General features: G+C 42.3%; 1 protein-coding gene across 5 annotated transcripts; it reads left to right on the top strand.

Moving 5' to 3' along the window:
• Positions 1–156: 156 nt before the first annotated feature.
• On the top strand, positions 157–22,282 carry LOC110957970 (rabphilin-3A-like). 5 transcript variants are annotated; one of them, XM_022204225.2, is made up of 19 exons: positions 157–471; positions 13,417–13,506; positions 13,624–13,635; positions 13,859–13,984; positions 14,132–14,261; positions 14,417–14,500; positions 14,588–14,756; positions 14,842–14,886; positions 16,205–16,387; positions 16,509–16,670; positions 18,363–18,442; positions 18,586–18,660; positions 18,899–19,008; positions 19,126–19,252; positions 19,345–19,404; positions 19,537–19,691; positions 19,784–19,865; positions 19,988–20,084; positions 20,175–22,282. In XM_022204225.2, the coding sequence occupies exons 2-19, from the start codon at positions 13,433–13,435 to the stop codon at positions 20,303–20,305; spliced, it is 1,902 nt and encodes a 633-aa protein (XP_022059917.1). In that variant the 5' UTR covers positions 157–471; positions 13,417–13,432; the 3' UTR covers positions 20,306–22,282. The 5 variants fall into 5 exon arrangements, with proteins under 5 accessions (XP_022059917.1, XP_022059919.1, XP_022059920.1 ...); XM_022204227.2 differs by having other exon boundaries at positions 157–541; XM_022204228.2 differs by having other exon boundaries at positions 159–471; positions 19,345–19,401.
• Positions 22,283–22,372: the final 90 nt, after the last annotated feature.

The raw sequence follows: 22,372 nt of genomic DNA, 5'->3' as shown, positions 1-22,372 counted from the left end.
GTTTGAATAAATAAATCAAACGTGAAGCGCAATCATAAATCAGTGCATATAATCATATAAAAATGACAGTGATTTCTCAATAGGGCTGCCAGGATGATGAGACAAATTTAGACACTATGTTACAGAGACAATTGGATCAGGTGATGACTGCCCACTTGAGCATCAGTGTTATCACTTCAGATCCAGGGGTTTCCTTCCCAGGGTACCAAGGGCTTTCTATCCTCCGCGCAGACGAGTTCCCATACATTGTAGTGATCCGCTGTGCCTCAAGCAAAAGACTCCTCCAGGCAAAAAAGAGAAAAAAAAAAGAAAGAGAAAAAAGAGAAAAGGGGTTTGGTGACAGGCACCATGCGCAATGACTAACTCAGTGGACGGATCGAAGCGCTGCACAGAAATTTAGTCCGCATCATTCCCTGACAGCTCCGAGAGGGAGAGAGAGCTCCGAGAGGGAGGCAGGGGCTGGATTCTCAGGTAGGATTCTGTGCGATCTCCTTCGAAGGATTTTTCAAACATTGCATCCTCACTCTGAAATCGCTCTGAGGTTAGTGCATTCGGCCGGTGACTCAGTGCTTTCTAATTTCTCATTTACAAGTTGAATGAATGCAGCATTTCATTCAGAAGAGAGATGGGTGATCTCTTAGGAGGGAACATATTTCATTGCCTGTTTTTATTAATCTGATGGAACACATTTCAATGTCTTTCTGAGTCAGATACCTACTGAGTCATTTGAGTGAAAAGAGAAGATTGGTGATTGTGTGCAGTGCACTCAGTATGCATGAAGCTGCTGCTAATTAACCTATGTGAGGTGCCAATTAGGCAATGTAAATGAACATTTGATTGATTCTTTTGTTTTAGGGAAAACATGTCTCACTGAAAACATTGCTCTGCAGCAGAACTGCATGCAGAGGTGTTGATACAGATCGCCTCCATGTTTTGAATTGTTGCACTGATTTACAGCAGCATCCTTGTGGACTAAGTTTATTGATAAGTAGCTGATAAATATAACTCTTGGTGGAGCTCAGTGCCTTACATCTTAATCCCCCTCAAGAATAATTAATACAAGACCAGCTGGCTGCACTACTTCAAGATGAGTGCTTCCTTGTTGCAGATCTGATATAAGAAAACAGACCTGGTAAGTCATGTGGGAGATTGTGTGGTTGCAGTCCCTGGGCGTTGCTGCAGGATTTTTTGGAGCGCACACTGGGGCTTGTTGTGCCTGCAGACTGGGAGGAAAAACATCAGTGATGCCTCCAAATGCTGATGTGGGCAGGGCAGCTCTCAGCTCCAGCTGTGCCGCTGGACAGGTGATTCAGTTGCCTACTTGTTGTAATGTTATCTTATCCTTCACCCTGGGGTTGATACACTTGGAGGGTCAAAGCAGCATGTGTGTGTGCTGTAAAGAGACTTGCTGGACCAAAACGCTTCATTGCTTCTAGTGTTAATATAGAAAGAGGGCATGAAAAAAAGAGCTGGGAATCAGCCTCCCAGTTCCACCATCTCCAACTCCTCCTACAGAACCTGAAGCTTGGGGATTAAATGGGGGAGGGGAGAAAAGACTGAATGAACAGTCTGCGAGATATCTGCAGCTGCCTCCTCTCACATGAGCAACCACAGTAGTGATTGGACGACACCCTTCTGCTGGTACTCCTCTCTCTGTATTTTTCTGTGCCCCTGCTAGCCTGTGATTGCTTTCCACACAGGGGAAGAATGGAAAATGGGCAGGGGAGAAGCATCAGGAAGGAGAGAAATGAGGTTTGTCAGGTCCGGTCACATTAAACATGAGGAAATGAAGGATGGAGAGGAAACATGGGTGTTTAGGGGAAAGGTGGAAAAAGATGGAGGAATGAAGTAAGTGCTTCGCACACTAACTACATTATTTAAAGCTAAAGGATACAAGCTGACTTACCCACAATCCCATGTCTTCAGCTTGTCTTCCTCTCTCACCCTGCTGTGCTTTCAGCTATGTCAGTTGCAACAATAACCTGTTCTGCATGGATTTTGAAATTTGGCACAGGTATTAGTCTACTACAAACACACAGACTAGTGGACGCACACACACACACACACACACACACACACACACACACACACACACACACACACACACACACACACACACACACACACACACACACAGCGTTTAATCACTGATTCTCATCTTCTGATCTTGCTGTTACCATGGCCACAGTTGGTAAAGGTGCATGACATGTTCTTCTGTGCTCTTCACAATCCACACATGGAGCTTTGAACTTAAATGCTAAATACCTGCAGGCTTTTGTGTCCTGCTATTGAGCATATCTTTCAATTTGTCAGAGGAGATGCATTATTGTGCCGTCTGTGGCCGAGCTTCAGAAGGGAGTGGCTTCATCTTCAAATTCTCATCAGAGCGGTGGATGAGAATCGATTCCGTGGGTTCTCTGAAACTAGTGAGTAGATCTGTATAAACAGTGTTGACATATTGGAGCAGACAGAGGTAATTAATGTGGCCTTTACAGAAAATTTCCCCAAGAGAACAAGGAGTTAAATATCCAAAACAGAACTGGGCTGTGTCTGAATCTGTACCGTGAACACCAGTCTATTTATAGCATAAGCAACACTTTTCAGCTTTCCAGTACATATTTAGATTCTCCTGCATTTATATTTAGCTGATTATAATCACCACTGTGCACATACTGTAACTGTAGTAATTATTTTGCCCCATAGGCACAGAGTGACACATCGATATATTTTGCATTTTGGCTCTTTTGTTCCTCTCAAAGTTTGGACTAAAGCTTATTTTTCAGTGTTGCAGTGTTTCGAGACAGGAAGAGTTTGCCAACAGAGATCTGTTAAAAACACCCAGGGGCATTGTACCTGCTTTTGCTAGTAGGACAAGAGGGAGAGTCAGATATCCTGCAGCTGAGCAGTGCCAGATCTTCAAAGCATCAGAGCAACAAAGAGACACAATCATGACCATCACAGACAGAGACCGTTAGATCTGACTTGTTTCTTTAGGTGTAGTGTATCTCAGCAGACCACCAGCTGCAGGTTACCTCTGGTTAGTAGTGAATAGATGCATGGTGTCTTTACGACGGACCTTTACTGCACTGATTTAATGCCCCTGTCTGTTAGTACTTGTTTTCCCAAGATAAGATGGGAGAAATTGAAGGAGCATGACTGGCCAATGCATCAGCAGCCAGTTCTCAAAGTCCCACCTCTTACCTCAGGGGCTTACAGGGATGAATCACCATCAGTACAGCAAATTTGAGACTCACTGCAGGTTGTTGCGAGAGTGCAGTTAATTGAGTGCTCTGTGTCCTATAGCTGTTTACTGACGTAGTTCTAAAAGAAGTGGAGGATGATTAAATGGAATGAGACCTATTGGAGATGGACATCTAATTCTGTATGTGCTGTGTTGATTTAAGAATGAAAAACACGGCGCACACACCCCGTTTAGGTCTGCTGGCCAGGGCCAAGAGTTATAGCAGGGTAACAGCGTGGGACCTTGTTGGTCACGGGATGGTCTTTCCTGTTTGTTCTCCAGCGATGCGGGACCTGGAGCCATGCCTGCCGAGAGAGAGTAGATGTGTGTATTTAAAACGGTACAACACTCTCACATTTGAGAGGTGAAGAGTCCTCGCAGATGGTTCCACAGATGGTCCCTGTCAACGCCATTGTCTGAGTGAAAACATGGGTAATTTGTCAGTGCTGCAGACCGAAAAGACTAACATCCACACTGTTATCCATAACAGATTTCCTCAGCCTGTCTGTCCCTCTGTGATCGTTTTGTCCCCCAAATCCACCGCTCCATACATGATGTTTGATAGAGGTTAGTATGGTACATAAAGTGGGCACTAATGCCTTAAAGAGGGGACTTACACAGAGTGAAAGGCAATGGGGGTGGGAGTTGTAAATAATTAAAAAATGCTGAGTGATGTGTTCCTCTTGCAGTGGAGGGCTTTGTGGTGCAGTGCTTTACAGTCTTCCTCTGGTCCAAGCTCTCAGTGTGTTGCTATGCTGGCATCTCACAGTCCTCTGGAGGATGGATGGAGTTGTGCCATGCAACTGGGAGTGGGTGGCTACCTCGTGTTTTTCGGTGCTTCCTACCCCGTCTCTGCACTAGGCCTGTATGACGAACATGAGGCATCACAAGCTGAAGCCTGTCAAGTTAGTTATTGAAGACCAAATGATCAGGAGATTTGGAAACAGTGTGCAGTGCCAAGGAAATGTAAAATAACTCATAATATCGTGATTACTTTCTTTTCATTAAATCAGAAAAATGAATGCAAAATTGTAATGGTGGTAATAATTATGTATACAGCATGCTTCTTAAAAGATAGATTTGGTGCATGTTTTGAATTTAAACATGCTTTGATGAAAGAGCTAAAGCTTGAAATTACATGACTAACATGCTGATGTTTAAAGCTAGGGTAGGCAGTGTGTTCTGGACCAAAAATTGGACACAAACATTTCACCATGTTGCATAGAGAACCATGGTTCTCGGAGAGGAAACTAGATTTTATGGAGCCTCTCTTAGCTTTATTTCCAGCTTCTAGAAAATCTAACCTGTGATGAAAGATTTAAGCCAATCACAGGGCTTCACCCAGATCAGATAAGATATTATAAATAGCAACAAAGTCTGCAGTGAGAAGAGGATATGGTGGCACAGAGGGTTCGGTGGAGGACTATTTATTGGGAGCGTTTAATGTTTTAGCATGTTACCATGCTAGCATTGAATTCAAAATGAAACTAATGAGAATATCATCAGTTTGGGAATAACCTAAAGTGTTGGACAAATTCAAATTTTGGCCTAAGGCTGGCACAAGTCAGGTGGGATTATTGCAGTCGTCTTGACAGCCCATCCAATAGTTGTCGAGATTTTCACTCGGGACTACAAATGTGAACCTCGTGGGTGCCCTGAAGGAGAACTCAGGGTACTGCTGAGGGATCAATTGGTAAGACTGAATGTCCTTAAAAAAATGATGATGATGTTGAGAAATTTCACTGAATGTGCGAAAACTTTGAGCTGCTGGTGGTACAAGGTCAAAGGTCAAGTGATCATCAAATCAGAGATCATGAATGTTTATAGCCTTCCATCAAATAGCTTTTGGGTCATTCCGTGTGGTTTGACCAGATGGTGGTTGCTGCACCATCTTCAAATTAGTCCTAAATTTGTATGCCATTAGACAGTCACAAAAGTACTTTCTATGCAAAATTGTAGGCCTGTAGCTTCTGAGTTGTGGGGGTCTGAAATTTCCAGAATTTGGGCTATCAAAAGCCTCGCCAGCGTTTTTTGCATCTTTAAGTGGTTATTTCTCAGCCTCTAGACATACCAGAGAGCTGTGAGTTGGTAAACAAGGCCTCTGCATGTAGCTAGTGCCCCACAAACATCCTCAGGTGTTTCCCTACACTCTGCAGGGCATGCGGGCTTGCTAAAAATGCTAAAAATTAAGAGATACCTACTCGCGTGTGGGGTTTGGAAACCTTAAAAGTACTAGAAATACTGCACAGAAGTGTTCTAACACCCCTGGGTTCCATTCTACACAAACCTGTGTGATAACTTAGCAAACTGGAGCTTTCTAGGTACCTCAGTTTGGAAAATATGAGCTCCCAAAGTTGGACGAGATTTTTAATTGGCTATTTTTGGAGGCAAAAATCTCAGTGTGGGACAGGTACCAGAGACTCCACATTTTTCTACAAGACAGTTCCATCTGTCTTCTATCACTGTACAAAAAAGCAGCAGGGTTATATTTGTAGTTACTGAGATATTCTTACTCAAAATGGCATGGGTAACGTGAAAATCGTTTTTTGCTTTTCAGTACTTTAAATGGGGATACAAGTATTAGTAGTCATTCCAATGGTAGTATTGTGTATGTTTTGTTCTTTTTGAAATGTTAGTTGTTAAAGGTGACTACCTTCAAAAAGTGTAATGGTATAACTTAGGTATACCTAAGTTACAACTTAGGTATAGGTTCTTTTGCTTGAAACATGTCATTGTACAATTAAATTTATCATGTTTAATCCCACTGCACTGATACTGTAAAATTCAACATTATTGTTGTATTTTTAAATTAATCAACCATAAACTACTACAGAGCTCCCTGAATTCAAGTTAGTGCATGTAATTTGTATGTGTATGTTATAATTACATGTACGCATTGCAAATGCCCTTTTTGCGTCACAAGGTCTAGTTTAGAGCCATACCTGTAGATATCATGACATGTTGACACCCATTTGCAATGCATACATGTAATTTTAACATACACATACAAATTACATGCACTAACTTGAATTCAGGGAGCTCTGTAGTAGTTTATGGTTGATTAATTTAAAAATACAACAATAATGTTGAATTTTACAGTATCAGTGCAGTGGGATTAAACATGTTAAATTTAATTGTACAATGTCATGTTACAAGCAAAAGAACCTATACCTAAGTTGTAACTTAACAACTAACATTTCAAAAAGAACAAAACATACATAATACTACCATTGGAATGACTACTAATACTTGTATCCCCATTTAAAGTACTGAAAAGCAAAAAACAATTTTGACATTACCCATGCCATTTTGAGTAAGAATATCTCAGTAACTACAAATATAACCCTGCTGCTTTTTTGTACAGTGATAGAAAACAGATGGAACTGTCTTATAGAAAGAGTTGGGGTCTCTGGTACCTGTCCCACACTGAGATTTTTGCCACCAAATATAGTCAATTAAAAATCTCGTCCAACTTTGGGAGCTCATATTTTCCAAACTGAGGTACCTAGAAAGCTCCAGTTTGCTAAGTTATCACACAGGTTTGTGTAGAATGGAACCCAGGGGTGTTAGAACACTTCTGTGCAGTATTTCTAGTACTTTTAAGGTCCCAAACCCCACACGCGAGTAGGTATCTCTTAATTTTTAGCATTTTTAACAAGCCCCCATGGCCTGCAGAGTGTAGGGAAACACCTGGGGATGTTTGTGGGGCACTAGCTACATGCAGAGGCCTTGTTTACCAACTCACAGCTCTCTGGTCTGTCTAGAGGCTGAGAAATAACCACTTAAAGATGCAAAAAAACGCTGGCGAGGCTTTTGATAGCCCAAATTCTGAAAATTTCAGACCCCCACAACTCAGAAACTATTTGAGCTACAGGCCTACAATTTTGCATAGAAAGTACTTTTGTGACTGTCTAATGGCATACAAATTTAGGACTAATTTGAAGATGGTGCAGCAACACCCCCAAGGAATATCTGGTCATTTCATATGGAATGACCCTTTTATTTAATGTTTTATTGCAATATAGTTATGATTTAGTACAAAATTATATTCTCTGTTAAAAGCTTAGTAGTCAGTTTTCTCCAAGCCCGAAATGATGTCCTTACATGTCTCGTTTTGTCCACAACTCAAAAATATGTAGTTTGCTGTCATAAAAAGGTTTAAAAAATTGTGTAATTTATGAAGTGGAGACTTAAAAAAAACTTTATCTAAGCAATCAATTTTCAAATGCATCATTCTACAACTTTTTTAGCTGCTTGATTCAAAAAGAAAACTTGTAAGGTTCTCATAGTTCATGACTAACTAACAAGAGAAGCTCATCTGATGGAACATACTCTGATTTAAGGGTTATTCTGATACACTGAGTTTCTATTTTTAAACTTTATTTAGAAGACACTGAAGCTGAACATTTAAATCAACACCACAAAACTCTGTATGAGTGCAAAGCCAGATCTGAATGCCATCCAAAACAAGAAACAAATTTGGATGACTCTGACAGTGTTCCACCATATGAGAAAGTTATAAAACAGCTTTTTCCAAATGGCATTCATCTGGTGAAAATATTCATATTGCAATATGTATATTGTAGAAAAAACAATTGTTGCAAAGCCAATTTTTCCCAATAACATGCAGCCCAACATGGAATAATAATTTGTTGTTATTTTTTTTTCTGTTATTATCACCATGTGAATAAACCAAAGTGGTGGACCAGCTGACAAGCACACAAACATTGCCATCATGGGAAGCTGCTAACTTGGCTAAAATGTAGCATTGTGGCTCTCAAACTACAATCTGCAGCGCTATGTTTCCACAGTGTGAGTGAACTGAGCGCAATCTTTCTTCTTACTTTGGGCTGCATGTCTTTATGCACACATCTTTTGCATTGTTAGTCATTATTTTATAGCTAAAGTTGATTACCACTCGTAACCCTTTCCAGTCATGCTTGCGTTTATAGCCTGGTCAGCTGTATGGTGGTGCCGCTTATAAGAACGGCCATTTTACTGTCTATAAAAGTGTTTGCACAGACCTTGAGGTTCTGCCAACCAACAGCCCACATGTGTCACCACAGACTGTGAAGGAGCAGCTGGTTGTACTTTTTGATGACATGTAGCCTACGCGTGAGTCAAAGTATTGTCAACTAGTTCATGTTCTGCAGAAAATTTAAGTGAAGGACTGAAGATGACTCATGAATGGAGTTGTGCTTCTACAGTCATCATTTTCCATGAGTGAATGTTGGTGCTTTTTAAATTTATGACCATCGCACTTAGCATTTGATTCTGCGTTACTGAGGAATTGTGCTTATATTTGTTTTTATAGTAGTGTGACTTGACATGATGTTGGAGAATGACGGCTAATGCAGCTGTATATTTATGATTTTTACTGCTGTAACAGTTCCTTCCCTCTCTCCAAAACGTTCCATCCTGGTCATTTTTGGATTTTGCTTGGGTCGCAAATAAATCTGTGTTTGTAAAGAGGAGAAATAAAAGAAAAAACGCATGATATTCCAGATCACCACAGGACTTGAGCTGAAACTGTCGACCAGCCAAAACTCTCCTGTCTGAGGATCTCAGGCTGTGTTCTGTTTCATAATACATAAAACAATCTGAGCTACTGCCAGGCCAGATGGCAGGGGAAGAAAAATTAAGAAGTATAATAAAATATGTTTGGTTCCTTCTCTTCTTAAAATCTGCTTTCATATTTTTTAGCAGTTTTTTTTGTTGTGTTTTGCATGTCAAGATTTTTCAAATTGTTCACTGTACTGTAAAAAGAAAAGACCACACAGTATCACATTACTTTTATTCCAAACATTCATTATTCACTGTATTTATTGCAGATGAAGCCTTCTTTGTGCAACCATGTTGGTCATAGTTCCCCTACATGATGATATACGTATAGTCACACAAGGCAGTAAAAGCCTAGTAATGCCTTCTTTAAAGCACATGTTGGAGGTGAGCTAGATTCCCGCCGCATTGTGAAAAAAATGAGTGTGGGTTGCAAGGTTATTGCGTCTTTAATGGGAAAAAAGCACACAGTGCATTGTAGCTTATGAAACATTGATGGTCATGTCAACCTGAAAAACTGTGTATGGTTTCACCAGGATTATTTAATCACTGGTAGTGTGGATATGCTGTGTGGACATGAATATCAACTCTGGCATCTAGTTAGCATCAGCATCTTGGAAAATGGTTTGGAAGTAAGTGCTGATCTGACCCCACTGGGATGCTGCTTTGGAAGGGGTTGTTGGTTGTTCCTGTTGGTGGCTGCAGCACAGCATTAAGATGACCTCCACTATACTTAAGCAAGTTTTGTGGCAACGCATCAAAGTATCAATGGAGAACTGATGAAAGATAAATTAAAATGAAACCAATTGTGAGACTTTGCATTGATCTCTGATTCTCATTAACCCATTTTAGACATGTCCTTCTTTGATGCTAGCGAGGGAATTGTTGGCCTGGAATTCAAGTACAATAGTTTTTTAGTGTCATTATTTTCAATATGTCTACAAGTAGGACACGCAGTGGGCTATTAAAAAAATAGACAAACGGTGCTGTTGCCATTTAAATATGTTATCCAGTACAGAAGTCAACAAAGTCACATTGTATTCTTTCGGAATTGTCCTTGAATACAGTAAAATTTGTTTTTTAGACTACATTTACCTACTATTGTCACAATCAGCTAAACTGCTTGGTTTTTATGATGGCTGGAGATGGATGTTTTCAAATCCGTGCACTAATTGACTTAATGTTAGAGCACAAATTGCTTAATAATAAAATGAAGACATTGGAGCAGAACCTTGCTTTTGTTTTATGTTGATGTCAGTGGAGATGGCTTCCCTCCATCCCCCATTTAACCTCTCAGTGCTTTTTCTGTAATAATCCACGCTGGATCAATCCATCAAATCAATCAATGCCCTGCTGCCTTGGTGTCACTCTGCCTGCTTTCTTCACCATGTGCCAAAATCTTGAAAGAAAAAAACTAACAAGGTGCTTTTCTTCTAGTCAGTTTCTTTTCCAGTCATATGTTCTGCAAAAATGAGTCATACACCTACTATCGAAAGTCATATAAGAATATTCGGCTGTGAGACTTAAAGCTAGTTACTCATTCTTAGCATTCACTTCAAGTATCCGAGAAGAATGGATAGCTGTGTGGCTAAAAAGGATGGAAAATGTGCATGGTTTGCTCTGGCAGTCGTGCATCCATACATCCCTGAAGATGTACAGATGCAGATTCGTATTGACTATTCCCTCCAGGCCCCGAGGAGGAGACACAGGCTTCTAAATTGGTCCTCTCCACCCCCATATGAGATTCTGTATGGAGAGAGATCCTGCTGCGTGGATGACTTATGATGATCAGGCAGATGACTATCTTGAGTCGATTCTCTCCCTCTGGTCTTTTCCTGTTGTCATCTCACACATGATCTGTTACTAGCTATTCCTTGTGTATCTTCAGACGCTGTTGTGTATTGTGGTTGCCTGCGTGGTTCCCTGGCATCACGTATGAGAGCGTCATCGCGGAGGCTCCATGACATTTTGGAAAAAAATAAATAAATGAAAACACAGTAGAATATGTCCCCAGAGAAGAATCCACCACCTGACTGAGTCATCTTTTTTATGGGAGGAAACCAAGTACATGATGACAGTTAGAGTCACAAATGACGCATATTTGTTGCATTTATAACCTCGACAGCACACAGGATGGAGGGCAACTGTGATGTCATGACTGCAGAATGAGGCCCAGCGTGACATTTTGGGCAGAGCAGCACCTCTGGAACAGATTTTAATATGTACGATTTAAATCTTGTGAGGTGTAAACCCTCTCTGACTACAGCGGATGAAACCAAGCAGTACTTTCCAACACCTTTACTGACAGCTCTTTATGAGACAAGTGTGTGTGTGATCCTTCCTGAATGCTAACTGGATTGTCACCTCAGCAAAGAGACCACTTCAGTGATGCAGTAACATCTATCCCCAGCAGAGAGCTCAGGCTTGTCTGACTCTGTGATTACCCTGCCCAAGTCTGAATGCCGCCTCCCATCTGTCTCCTTCCATCCAACTCTCCAGGACAATAACGTTAGGCAAAGGTGGCATAACTCACTTTGGCAAGTGAAGGAAGGATATGCTTGAGAGCCGCAGCGTATATAATACATACTGTACCGCTGGAGTAATGTCTGATCTGTCACGCTGCTGGAGAAAAAGTGGAAAAAGACAAATGCTCCCTGAAGAATGTGTTTGCCACTGTTGGCTGGATGCGGCGGCAGCATCAGAGGGAAAAGCCCACACCCAGTGTCTATTGATAGCACAGTGAATTTGTTCCTTTTTCTGTGAGTCCCGCAGGCAGGCAGACAGCAGATTACACCTCAAAAGGTATGTAGCCTGACATTATGCAGCATAAAGCGAGCAGCTGAATGAGGGAGACAGTGGCGCACTCCTCCCTTTCATGTTTTCCAAGGTTCTATAGGGCTCGATTTTACTGCTGTGAAACGCTGAAGACAAGTGAAACTTATTGATTTTTTTTTTGCTTTGGTCATTATCATTAGGCATTCCTTGCTATCACTCTGTCTAATACAGTATCTATGCTCGACTCATCCTGAGTCATCACGGTTCTTGATACTTGCAGCTCCAGTGAGGCTTTTAGTTCATCTTGTTGCTCCTGTTTGAGGCCCACTGGTCTGCACTGAATGCTGGCACTTCCCCCTCAGGACATACACTGGCCCGTGGCTGCAGCATCCCTCCATGTATTGTCTGCCAGAGACTTGAAGCAGCCCTAAGGCAGTTGTATAGAGCAACACACACAAACACACATACACACTCTCGACAGACTTGCCCATCGGCACTTGCCTCAGTGATTCCTGTTAACATCTATGTGTCATCTTTAGCATGTCACTTGGAGATTGAATTACATTGCTGGTGTATCATATGGAAAAGGCGCTCACAGCTTCCCACGTTTCATCATTAGCACTTGGCTCTGTTCGCAGCCTGTTGTGGTTTTTTTTGCACTATGTACACAAACAAAAGCTGTCATGTACTTTAAATACAGTCCTCCTCAGCAACACTGAGTCCCTTCTGGCCTATAAACAATCCAGCTTCAGTTTCACCACGTGGAGTATCAGCAACTTCCATCACACCCCGTAATACCCAACCCCACTCCCAGTTCCACCAACATCATATGAAAAAGTCTAGAATTGTAAAAAAAATATTAGTCCATGGCCAAATCAGAAATGCTGGAGACAAACTCTTAGCCATAGTCACTGTGTTATAGCATAACCGAGCCACTCCTTCTGTACGGACACATCTGTCTCTTTCAAATGCGTGCCCTCGCAAACTGGAAGCAATTCATTCAGTTTTACTTGCAGCTGCTCAATTAATTGACCTTACCACCCCCAATTTGCGCTGCCTTATCACCACGGCCCTCAACGCTGAAGACGCACATAAATTCAAACGACCTGGACCACCCACTTCAGCATCATTTCACTCCAGTTACTAATGCACAGGAAGACTTGCTTTGTCGTGAGCTTTGTTCGATTTGCTGTACGCACACGAAGCAAGTCTGCTCCTGTTTGAACCGCTGTATGTCAGCATAGTTTGGGCTTTTGTTTAGCAAACCTGTATCTGCAATGTTTTCTTGAGTCCATTTATTACTTGAATATGTCGGTGGAAGGAATTTGTCGAAACGGGCTCGGTGAGAGGAGGAGGCAGTGATTAGGCTGTAAAATTGGCTCTATTAATTGCACTTTCTCTCCCAGTGAAAGTTGCTATGTCGTTCAGGATTGGTATGCAAATCCACAGAAGGGATGTAAATGAAGGAGGGAAAAAAGTGATTTTTGAGAAATAATTCTTGATTTTTATTGATTCTAGTGGTTGTTTGGCTCACGATGGTCACCAGTATTTCCTTTTATTCAACCCTGTGGCAATTAAAGGAGGAGTATCTGTTGACTTTCCAGTTTAATGTTGGCAGTGTCCCTGCTCGCACATTTGGAGAAAATGTCCTTTTTGATGAGAGAGCAATCCATGGTAGCAATTAAGTAAATGCTGCTTTAGGGTACAGGATGGCTAAGTGTGGACTTAAGGCACATAACTAGAACTCTAAATACAGAGCAGTCTTATATTTTAAAGCTTGTTTGACCGCTTCATGCTGAATTCATGTCATTCTTGTGCCTTTGTGTTTATCCACCTTGCAGACTGCAGTAGTGCAGCATGACAGACACGGTGATGAGCAGCAGCTCAGGTCGCTGGGGGTCCAACGACAGGCAGAGGACCATGCATGCGGGGTGAGTGCGACTGTCATTCTTGTCTTGGTAATCTTTTCTAATGGCAACATCTACCGTTAACTGTGCCCTCCTCCTCTGTTTCCCCTGCATCTCTCTTACGTGTGATCTGTGACACAGTGATAAAGAGCAGTAAGTAGATAAACTCCTCCCTTATCTGCATTTCCACTCTGTAACTGTTCTGAAAGCAGTGTAATGTGCTGATGCAGTAAATGTATCCTCATTCATTCATTCATTGTGTTTGCTCTCTGTGTTCAAACCCTGAATGTTAAGTGTGCGTGTGTGCACATGTGATTTAAGCAGCAAAATCAATCATATAATGTGCCCTTAATTGGAGAATATGTTTGGCTGACAGGGGCACCTGGACCATGCAGCAAGGCCCTGGTCCTGGTCCAGACTTGACGGATGAAGAAAAAGAGATTATAAACAGCGTGATCGCCCGAGCTGAGAAAATGGAGGCCATGGAACAGGAGAGAATTGGGTGAGAGTTTGTAAAACATGCAGTGATTTCTCTGATAGGTGTAAATTAAAACAAAATCATCTGCCGAGACTGATGAAGTGCATAAATTTGGACCAGGGATAATTAACGGTGACCTTTTAAGTAAGACTTCACTCTGTGCTGCTGCAGGCGCTTGATAAACCGCCTGGACGACATGAAGAAGACTGTGTGTGGAGACGGAGTGTCCCGCTGTTTGCTGTGTGGGGAGCAGCTGGGTACACCCGAGGTCAGCTCGGTGGTGTGTGAGGACTGCAAAAAGGTAGATAATGAGCCAGCGAATTATTACAAACAACCCAGGCTTTCACTGCAATCCACACAAAAGCTGAAAGAACGCAATTGTTTATGAGCTGTGCATTCGTGATAACATTGTCGATGGCGAGCAGCTGGAAATCTTCATTTTCTCCTGTTGTGTAGAACATGTGCACCAAGTGTGGTACACAGTGTGGCAGTCGGCCACGTGCAGTGTGGCTCTGCAAGATCTGCAGAGAACAGCGAGAGGTGAGTGCTTTACATCAGGGGAAAAAAGGTTAAGTAAACAGTCTGGTGGAAAGTCTATAATGCAAACATTTTTTTGTGTGTTTTCAGGTATGGAAGAGGTCTGGTGCCTGGTTCTTTAAAGGTTTTCCTAAGCATTTCCTGCCATCGCCCATGCCATTATCTAAACCAAACGAGACAGTTTCCCAGGAGGCAGCAGAGCCCCAGAGACCTGCAGCCTCTCAGCCCAAGGAGGCAGTAACCCAACCACAGCCACCAGGTACATACAGCTCTAATCTCTTCTTCAGTCATTATTTCTGTTAGGCAAATTGCAGGTCCATTGCTTTACATTATGTCTCTCTTAGGTCAGAATCAGAGTCAGGCTCCTGCCTCTGAGCATCAAGTTTCAGGCAAGTTTTCAATATCTAGAAACCTTTTAAAATAAGGGCTCTACCTGAACAGCCTGTGAGGTTTCCACTTCTCAGTAGTCCTGAGTGTTGTTCTTTGAAGTGGAACTGATATTTAATACGTCTTCATACTTTTTGTGTGAGGAAATAAAGTAGATACGAAAGCTTTTGGGCATATTTTTCTATTTTTGAAAACAGAATATCTTCAAAAAGGGATAAAACCATTTTTGGATGTGAAAAATGTGTCTCAGCTCCAAGCCTCTGGGTGGGCGTTTTCCTCATAGCTTCCCAACATCTCAAAGCTAAGTTAATAGACATGCTGACTAAAAAGTGCCTTACTGTGTAGTGTAGAAAAAAGTTTTTTCCCCCCCTTTTTGAACAAGTGCCCGTAGCACTGTCTATTATTGACGGAACTTACCTCTTTACAACATTAAACATTTGAAGATTGCAAAGCTAGCAAAACAGGCTTCTCATTGTTATTTCGGCAAGGGCTGAGTCATTGTCAGTTCCTGTACATTCATATGTTGAGATGCTGTGATGAAGCATGTCAGTAAGGCATGGAATTGCATTGCATTTTACAATTTACGCAATACCATGAACTATTTTAGGTGCAGGCCCATTCAAAAAACACCAATCAAACTGCCAATACCAATATTGCCAGTTAGTGCAAGCTCCTTGAACTAAAGACCTACACAAGGTATGTTATCTCTATATAAAGACTATTACATTTTCTTAATTGCAGTTCTTTTTTTGCCACTAATATTAGGTTTAACTTAAAATGTTTCTTAGCACCACCTCTTCGGTCTCTTTAGATCAGGAAGCCCGATCACACAACCCCACCTCTCATTGCTCTTTTCCCAGCCATCAAACCTTTTATCTGCTTCCCAAATTTGGCAGTGCCGCCCACTGTTGCAGAGGAGGGAGATGCAGAGCTCAATTACGCTGACGGAAGTTGCATGCTGTGGGGTGGAATGAGCCTCCAGGTGGTGCTGGCATGATGGGTCACACCGCATCATTTCACACTTTCAGCGTGATTACCTGTGCAGTGTGATTTCCCCATAAAAGAGAGGGGTAGTGCTAGCAGGCAAACTGAAGTAGCTGCTGCATGTACAGTCGTCGGCTGCCACAGCTTGTTGTAGTGTATGTAGGTCAATGCCTTTGCAACGAAAAAGCTGCAACATCAAAAGTATCCAGAGAGACTAGGGAGTATTACACATTCCACTGCAGTAGAAGCCTGAAGTAGTGTGATTATGCATTTCTCCCTTATGCATAGTGTGTGTCTCTGTGTTTACCATATTATGCTACTCACCCTTACTTTTAGGACCAGAGCCACAGGGCCGTGCTGGTTACCCACCTGTGGCCCCTAAACCGGTTTTGCGCATGGCCACAGGTGGGGCCGGTCCTGAGGAGGCTGGCCAGGCCAGCCCAGTGGTGATGAAGAAGATGGTGCCTGTCCAGAGCTCCAGACCACAGCCTTCTGCATCGGCTGCCATGGCCCAGCAGGGTGAGAAACAGCTCGGACACAACGTCCCTTTACTCACGTCCTTATAGAGACTCCCAGCCATTAACTAAATATTGCAGTAGTGTCACTTTGCGCAGTCTCACATGACTGCCTGTGGTTGTAGGTCCAGTGGCAGGAGATGGAGGTGCCTACTCTTCTGCTGCAGTCCCTCCAGAGCAGAGAGCGCCTCCTGCAGTAAGAGAGGACAGGAGGCAGCCTGCCCGACAGCAACCTCCCCCAGCCGAGGAGGAGGAGGAGGCCAACGACTATGACTCTGACGAAGCCAGTGAGTGCACCATCTGCTCAACCTTCTCATCCTTCTCATAGGGGGATGATGTGTCTAGTGTGATTCCACTTTGTGTGCAATTTTGACATTTGGGATTCCTTTACTCTCATTTCATGTAAAAAAACAAAACAAAATAATGCGCCGCATAAGGTGTCGTTTTTCATTGATTGACAAAAATTGAAACGTATTTCCATGCAGCTTACAGTACTGGGCGTTGATATCTTTAATTTGGCCACGTCTCTCTTCCCCTCAGGGATTTTGAGTCAGACCGTGTCGATGCTTAATTTCTGCCTTTTAGTTTTCTTGTAATAATTCATCTGCAATTCATCCATAAATTGCCCAATAGCTCCAGCAAACAGCAAATGTAATTCTGGCAGCGTCTATTGAGCCGGGAAGAAAATGACGAATGAGAAGCACCATATGTAATCGAAATATGAAAATCAGAAGCTACAGCAGAGGAGGATGTGACTAACTAAATCAGTAGTGAAGCATAATCTGTGTAATTTTTTTCTTCGCACATATCCCATTTTCATGATGAGAATGGTACCATGCCATTCATGTTTTTAGCCGCCAGCGCCAAACGGCCTTTATTCTGTCTCCAGGGAATTGAGTTTTAATTTATTTTATTGAGGTCCGGGACTATGAAGCTGTGCAAATAATTTGAAATACAACAGGCCTAACAAGTTATAGATTCCCCCTGTGTTGGATCAAGCCCCTGGAGTAACGTGGCAAAAATAGCAAATGGTTTGATGGGCCTATTCTCTGTAGAGTTGTAATGGTGAGAACAGTTAGATCCTGTGGTTTCAGTAACCCAACTGGTTACAGGTTCCTCACTATTCACTGTTTAAATGACTGAGGTATTTAGGCTTGATATTAATAATAGACATTATAGTAAGTTGGGAAAGTAACAGCACTTTGTACATCTGATTAAGTGTGTTTTGATCTGTACAAATCAATGAAATATATACATACATCTGACCATTAGATGCTTATTTATAGCTCTGTAATTGGAATGGTTATATAGCTATGTTGTCCTGTTTCCCAGTTGCTGAGTGAATCACCAAGGTTGTCCAGCATTTTGGCTCAGACTAAAATATCCCAACACTATTAGATGGATTGCCATGACTAATTGTCCAGGCATCCCTTAGAAATGTAAAAACACTGATCGTCTGCTGTTTATTTCATCTAGCAGCATCATCAGATCGGCATTTCACTTCATCTGGGTCTGTACAAGTTAATGGTTGTACAAGAAACATTTACAAATGACATTTAATTAGTCTGTCCCCCAACAGCCATGCGAGGCAATGAAACTCCTCCAAAGAAAATCTGTGTGGGCAGCATCTCTGTCTTTATTTTTTCCTACCTAGAACTTTATTTTCTGAAGGTCCTCCTCTGAGACTGGAGTGTTTATTTGGTTTCTTTTATATCACATGCCCCTGCTTTTTAATAAGATTTTCCTACTGCTTACTTAAGGTAAATAGAAGCCTGTGAATGTTTCATGAGTGAAGGTCGAGGCAATTTGTCCATCTTTTCATCCATTCTGGATCGATTGTCATTTTCCCTTTAACTCGCAAAATGAGTGTTGTTTAATTATAAGGGAATCTTTCCATATATTTATACTTTTAATTATTCAAGAGCAGGCTTGCTGCCTCCCTGTAGCCCAACGTAATAACTGGTCTGGGTCTCTTTCAGCCACTCTGGGCTCCCTAGAGTTCAGTCTTCACTACGAACAGGAAAGCAACAGCCTCCACTGTAGCATCCTCAAAGCAAAGGTACCACTATTCTCCTCATTCTCCCAGACAAAGGGACAATTACAATCAAGTGGTTTATGTTAAAAAGCTCCTGAATGGCACTTTAGCGTAATTGCTCTCTGCTGTTTGTGATGTGATGAACGCGGTGCTTTGTGTCTCCTCAGGGACTGAAGCCCATGGACTCAAATGGACTGGCAGATCCTTACGTCAAGCTCCATCTGCTACCGGGGGCTAGCAAGGTAGAAGGCCTCTCCTACATTTAGCTTTTACTTCTTTTTAAAGATTCATTACCTTAATATCCTGCAACGCAAAACGAAAGACGGAGGGGTGGTGATTTTATACCCACTTGGTTTGATGAGGAGGAGCCTTTCTGCTAGCTCAAGCCTGACATCTTGTGGCTTGAACTGACAAATCATAAGATAGGCTTCTATTTAGAAAGTGATATATCATTGTTCTGATTTACGTCGCATCCAACAGTCTAACAAGTTGCGCACAAAGACGCTGAGAAACACCCGCAACCCCATGTGGAACGAGATGCTCACCTACCACGGCCTGACGGAGGAGGACATGCAGCGTAAGACCCTCAGGTGGATAGTGTGCCTCAGAAAAATCACTCACTTAGCAGCAACAGCCTTGTGTTCAAAACTTAATCTGCCCTTATTTGACAGGTCTGTATAATTAAGATTCTCTCCTGTTTTCCATAGGCTCTCTGTCTGCGACGAAGACAAGTTTGGGCACAATGAGTTTATTGGGGAAACCCGAGTGGCGCTGAAGAAACTGAAGATGAACCAGAAGAAAAACTTCAACGTGTGTCTAGAGAGAGTTGTGCCTGTGAGTGCAATTTGCTGACAGTCAAGCAACGCTTTGTTCTGCTCGCCTGAATCTCTGTCTGACCCCCTGTAATCTCGTCTCCCCCTTCACAGACAAAGAGAACTGCAACAGCCGGAGCAGCCAGAGGGATCGCTCTCTACGAAGATGAGGCAGTGCTTTTATTTCTAAGCATGTCTAAACGTGACAGATTCCTCCTGAAGTTCATGCAGCTCTCATCATGAAGCCTCCTGAACTCTTTTTTTCTCTCCTCCCCCTCCCTCTTATCCTTCTCTGCTCTGTCTCAGCCAGGGAAAGAAGGCTCAGAGGTGGAAGAGCGTGGTCGGATTCTGATCTCCCTCATGTACAGCACCCAGCTGAACCGGCTCATCGTGGGTGTCGTGCGCTGTGTCCACCTGGCTGCCATGGATGCCAATGGCTACTCTGACCCATACGTGAAAATGTAGGTGGAGCAGATTGTAAAAGGGCATCAGACAGTGAATGAATAATTCTAGAAATGGCATGAGTTCAATCCTATACATGCCCAATTCACAGATGTCTGAAACCTGACATGGGCAAGAAGGGCAAGTGCAAAACACAAATCAAGAAGAGGACTTTGAACCCAGAGTTTAATGAGGTTCGTAAAAGAATTTAAGGTGAAACACTGCAACTAATATCCCGTATTTATTGTCAAACCACTGCACTCAACTCAGAAATGAAGTGGTTTTGGAAAGTCTGAATATCTCAATCAACTTTCAGGAATTCAGCTACGACATCAAACACAGTGAACTGGCCAAGAAGATGTTAGATATATCCGTGTGGGATTATGACATCGGAAAGTCCAACGACTACATAGGTGAGTATTTGAGTGTTTGATGCAATAAAAATAACTGAAATTCTTATCTGCTCACCACCTGCCGCTCACACGCCCCTTCCCCCCTGACAGGTGGGTGTCAGCTGGGAATCACTGCCAAAGGAGAGAGGCTGAAACACTGGTACGAGTGTTTGAAGAACAAGGACAAGAAGATTGAGCGCTGGCACACCTTGTATAATGAGAATCATGTTGCTAGTGATTAACCCCTCGCCCATCCACTGTATACCGCATGAGCTATAAACTATCCGCCCTGATCTGTTTGCATTCATCTCCTGATGCACTGTCCTCCCCATTTTCTTGTTTTCGTTTAGTCTTCACACATGTGTCCTTGGTATACTCTTCTTTCCTGTTTTCCTACGAACAGTTTCTCTGCCTGTGCTAATACTTAATCTGCCTCTGGCACAAATCGCAGTGCAAATGAATTAGAAATTGCATTAATGTAACCAAGACATCCGTCAACAAACAGCTGCACAAAGGCCGTCATGCCTGTCAGTGATCACATATAGTGTGCTCAACTTGACACATTGTACGCTAAAGAAAATGAAGTTTGAATTGCACTGGCACAGAGCAAGTAAAGCAATATGTTATGGCATCTGAGGTCAAACCCATCGTTCAAGCTCATGGAAGCCTTGATTGAGCCTCATGCCTAAGACTCATTTGACCGTCAGGGCAGTACTTTTACTTTCTCATGTGGTTACATCATGCTGTAGTGTTGAACCGTATAAGCATGCCAAGCCACACACGCAAGACAACACGCAGCTGCTCCTTCGTGTACTTTGACTGTCCTGAACATACTGTAAATTTCCATGAAGAAAATGTTTACATATTGATACATTGCTCAGGTTAGGATAGACATCTGATCCTGCAGATGATTCATAAGTCAGTGGACCATGAGCTAAATGAAACCTTAATCAGTTGCTGTTAATTTGTGATTTAAAATTAGAGCACGCCTAGTTTAGAAGGAGTTTTTACGTATGGTTATCCAAACTGTGAGTTTTAAGTTTGTGGGAAGTATAAACTATGTGTTTGGAGAAGCTAAAAAGTTAATCATGATGTTTAGTTTTTAGTTGATTTCTTCGTTGCGGTGAGATTTGGCAGGAAAAAAACAGAGTCTCGTCCTGCTACCTCTACTCCTCTGAAGCTCGCGGGTCACTCGGACACCTCAGAGGTTTTCTACTGCAGTGTTTACACTGAATGCACACGGTCAGGTCTCCTACAGGTTTCCCTTACAAAATTTGCTGCTCCGTTTAACAAGGAGAGAAAGTGGAAGCGGTTATGTCATAAGTATGTGCAGCTTTACCTGCATGCACTGTGCTGTGACTCTCGTGTGCCTGGGGCAATCATGGCCCGCTTTTACCCCACTGCACTCCTTTGCACAAAGCAGGGCCCTTTCCCCTCTGCCACACCCCAGTCATTAAAGGCTTCAGCGTGCGTTTGTTCACTAATCACAGCAAACCAAGGAAAGCACACCTTACAAAGTGGAATGACCTCAATTTATACAGCTGTCTGCAAGTTATTCCAATGTCAAAGACGAAAACAAAAGATCCTATGCATGAAATGTCTTGTGGTTCAAGATATATATACTTTGTAAGAAATTAATGCTATTGTAATTCCATTAATGTTTACACTTCTTCCCCATAACATTCTTGTTAATACTTTATATACAAGAGGCCATATTCTGCATGACTATGATGACTGTGGTGTAATCTGAATAAACTGGTTTGCTAGCCACCACAAGATAGACTAATAATCACTGAGCACATCAACTTTGTCCAACTCTATCAGTAGCAGACTGAGATTAGTCTCAATCGTTGAATGAGATGTCCTGTACATACACATTCAGATCTTTCAGTGTCTTGTTTTCTCTGTAAAGCCTCTCTGCCCCCATGTGGCAAATATTCAGACACTCACCAGTCCTGCGTTGTGCTACTTCAGCTACACGGCGGTCATCACACGATGATCGGCAATTGTTGTTTAAAAAAGCAAACGAGCTTCTCTCTGAGCTAAACCATAGCTGTCTTCTACTTGATTCTGCCAGTTCAGTGGAATGTTTCTTCTTCAATCGCTGTATTTGTAAATAGATAGTGCATGCAATGGAAATATGTATGTTTGCAAATAACTTTGCATGTAAAGATTTTGCAGAGCGTTTACACAGATCATTAAAATCTAATGAAAAATGACCTGCCTCTAGTGTGCTGTGCTCATTGAGGATTACCACAGAAGATGAAATCAGAGGAAAATTAACAGCTTGCACAGTACTGTATGAACAG

Source organism: Acanthochromis polyacanthus, chromosome 7 (assembly GCF_021347895.1).
Source record: "Acanthochromis polyacanthus isolate Apoly-LR-REF ecotype Palm Island chromosome 7, KAUST_Apoly_ChrSc, whole genome shotgun sequence".
In the NCBI taxonomy this organism is placed as follows: Eukaryota; Metazoa; Chordata; class Actinopteri; family Pomacentridae; genus Acanthochromis; species Acanthochromis polyacanthus.
This window is presented reverse-complemented; position numbering and strand designations above follow the sequence as displayed.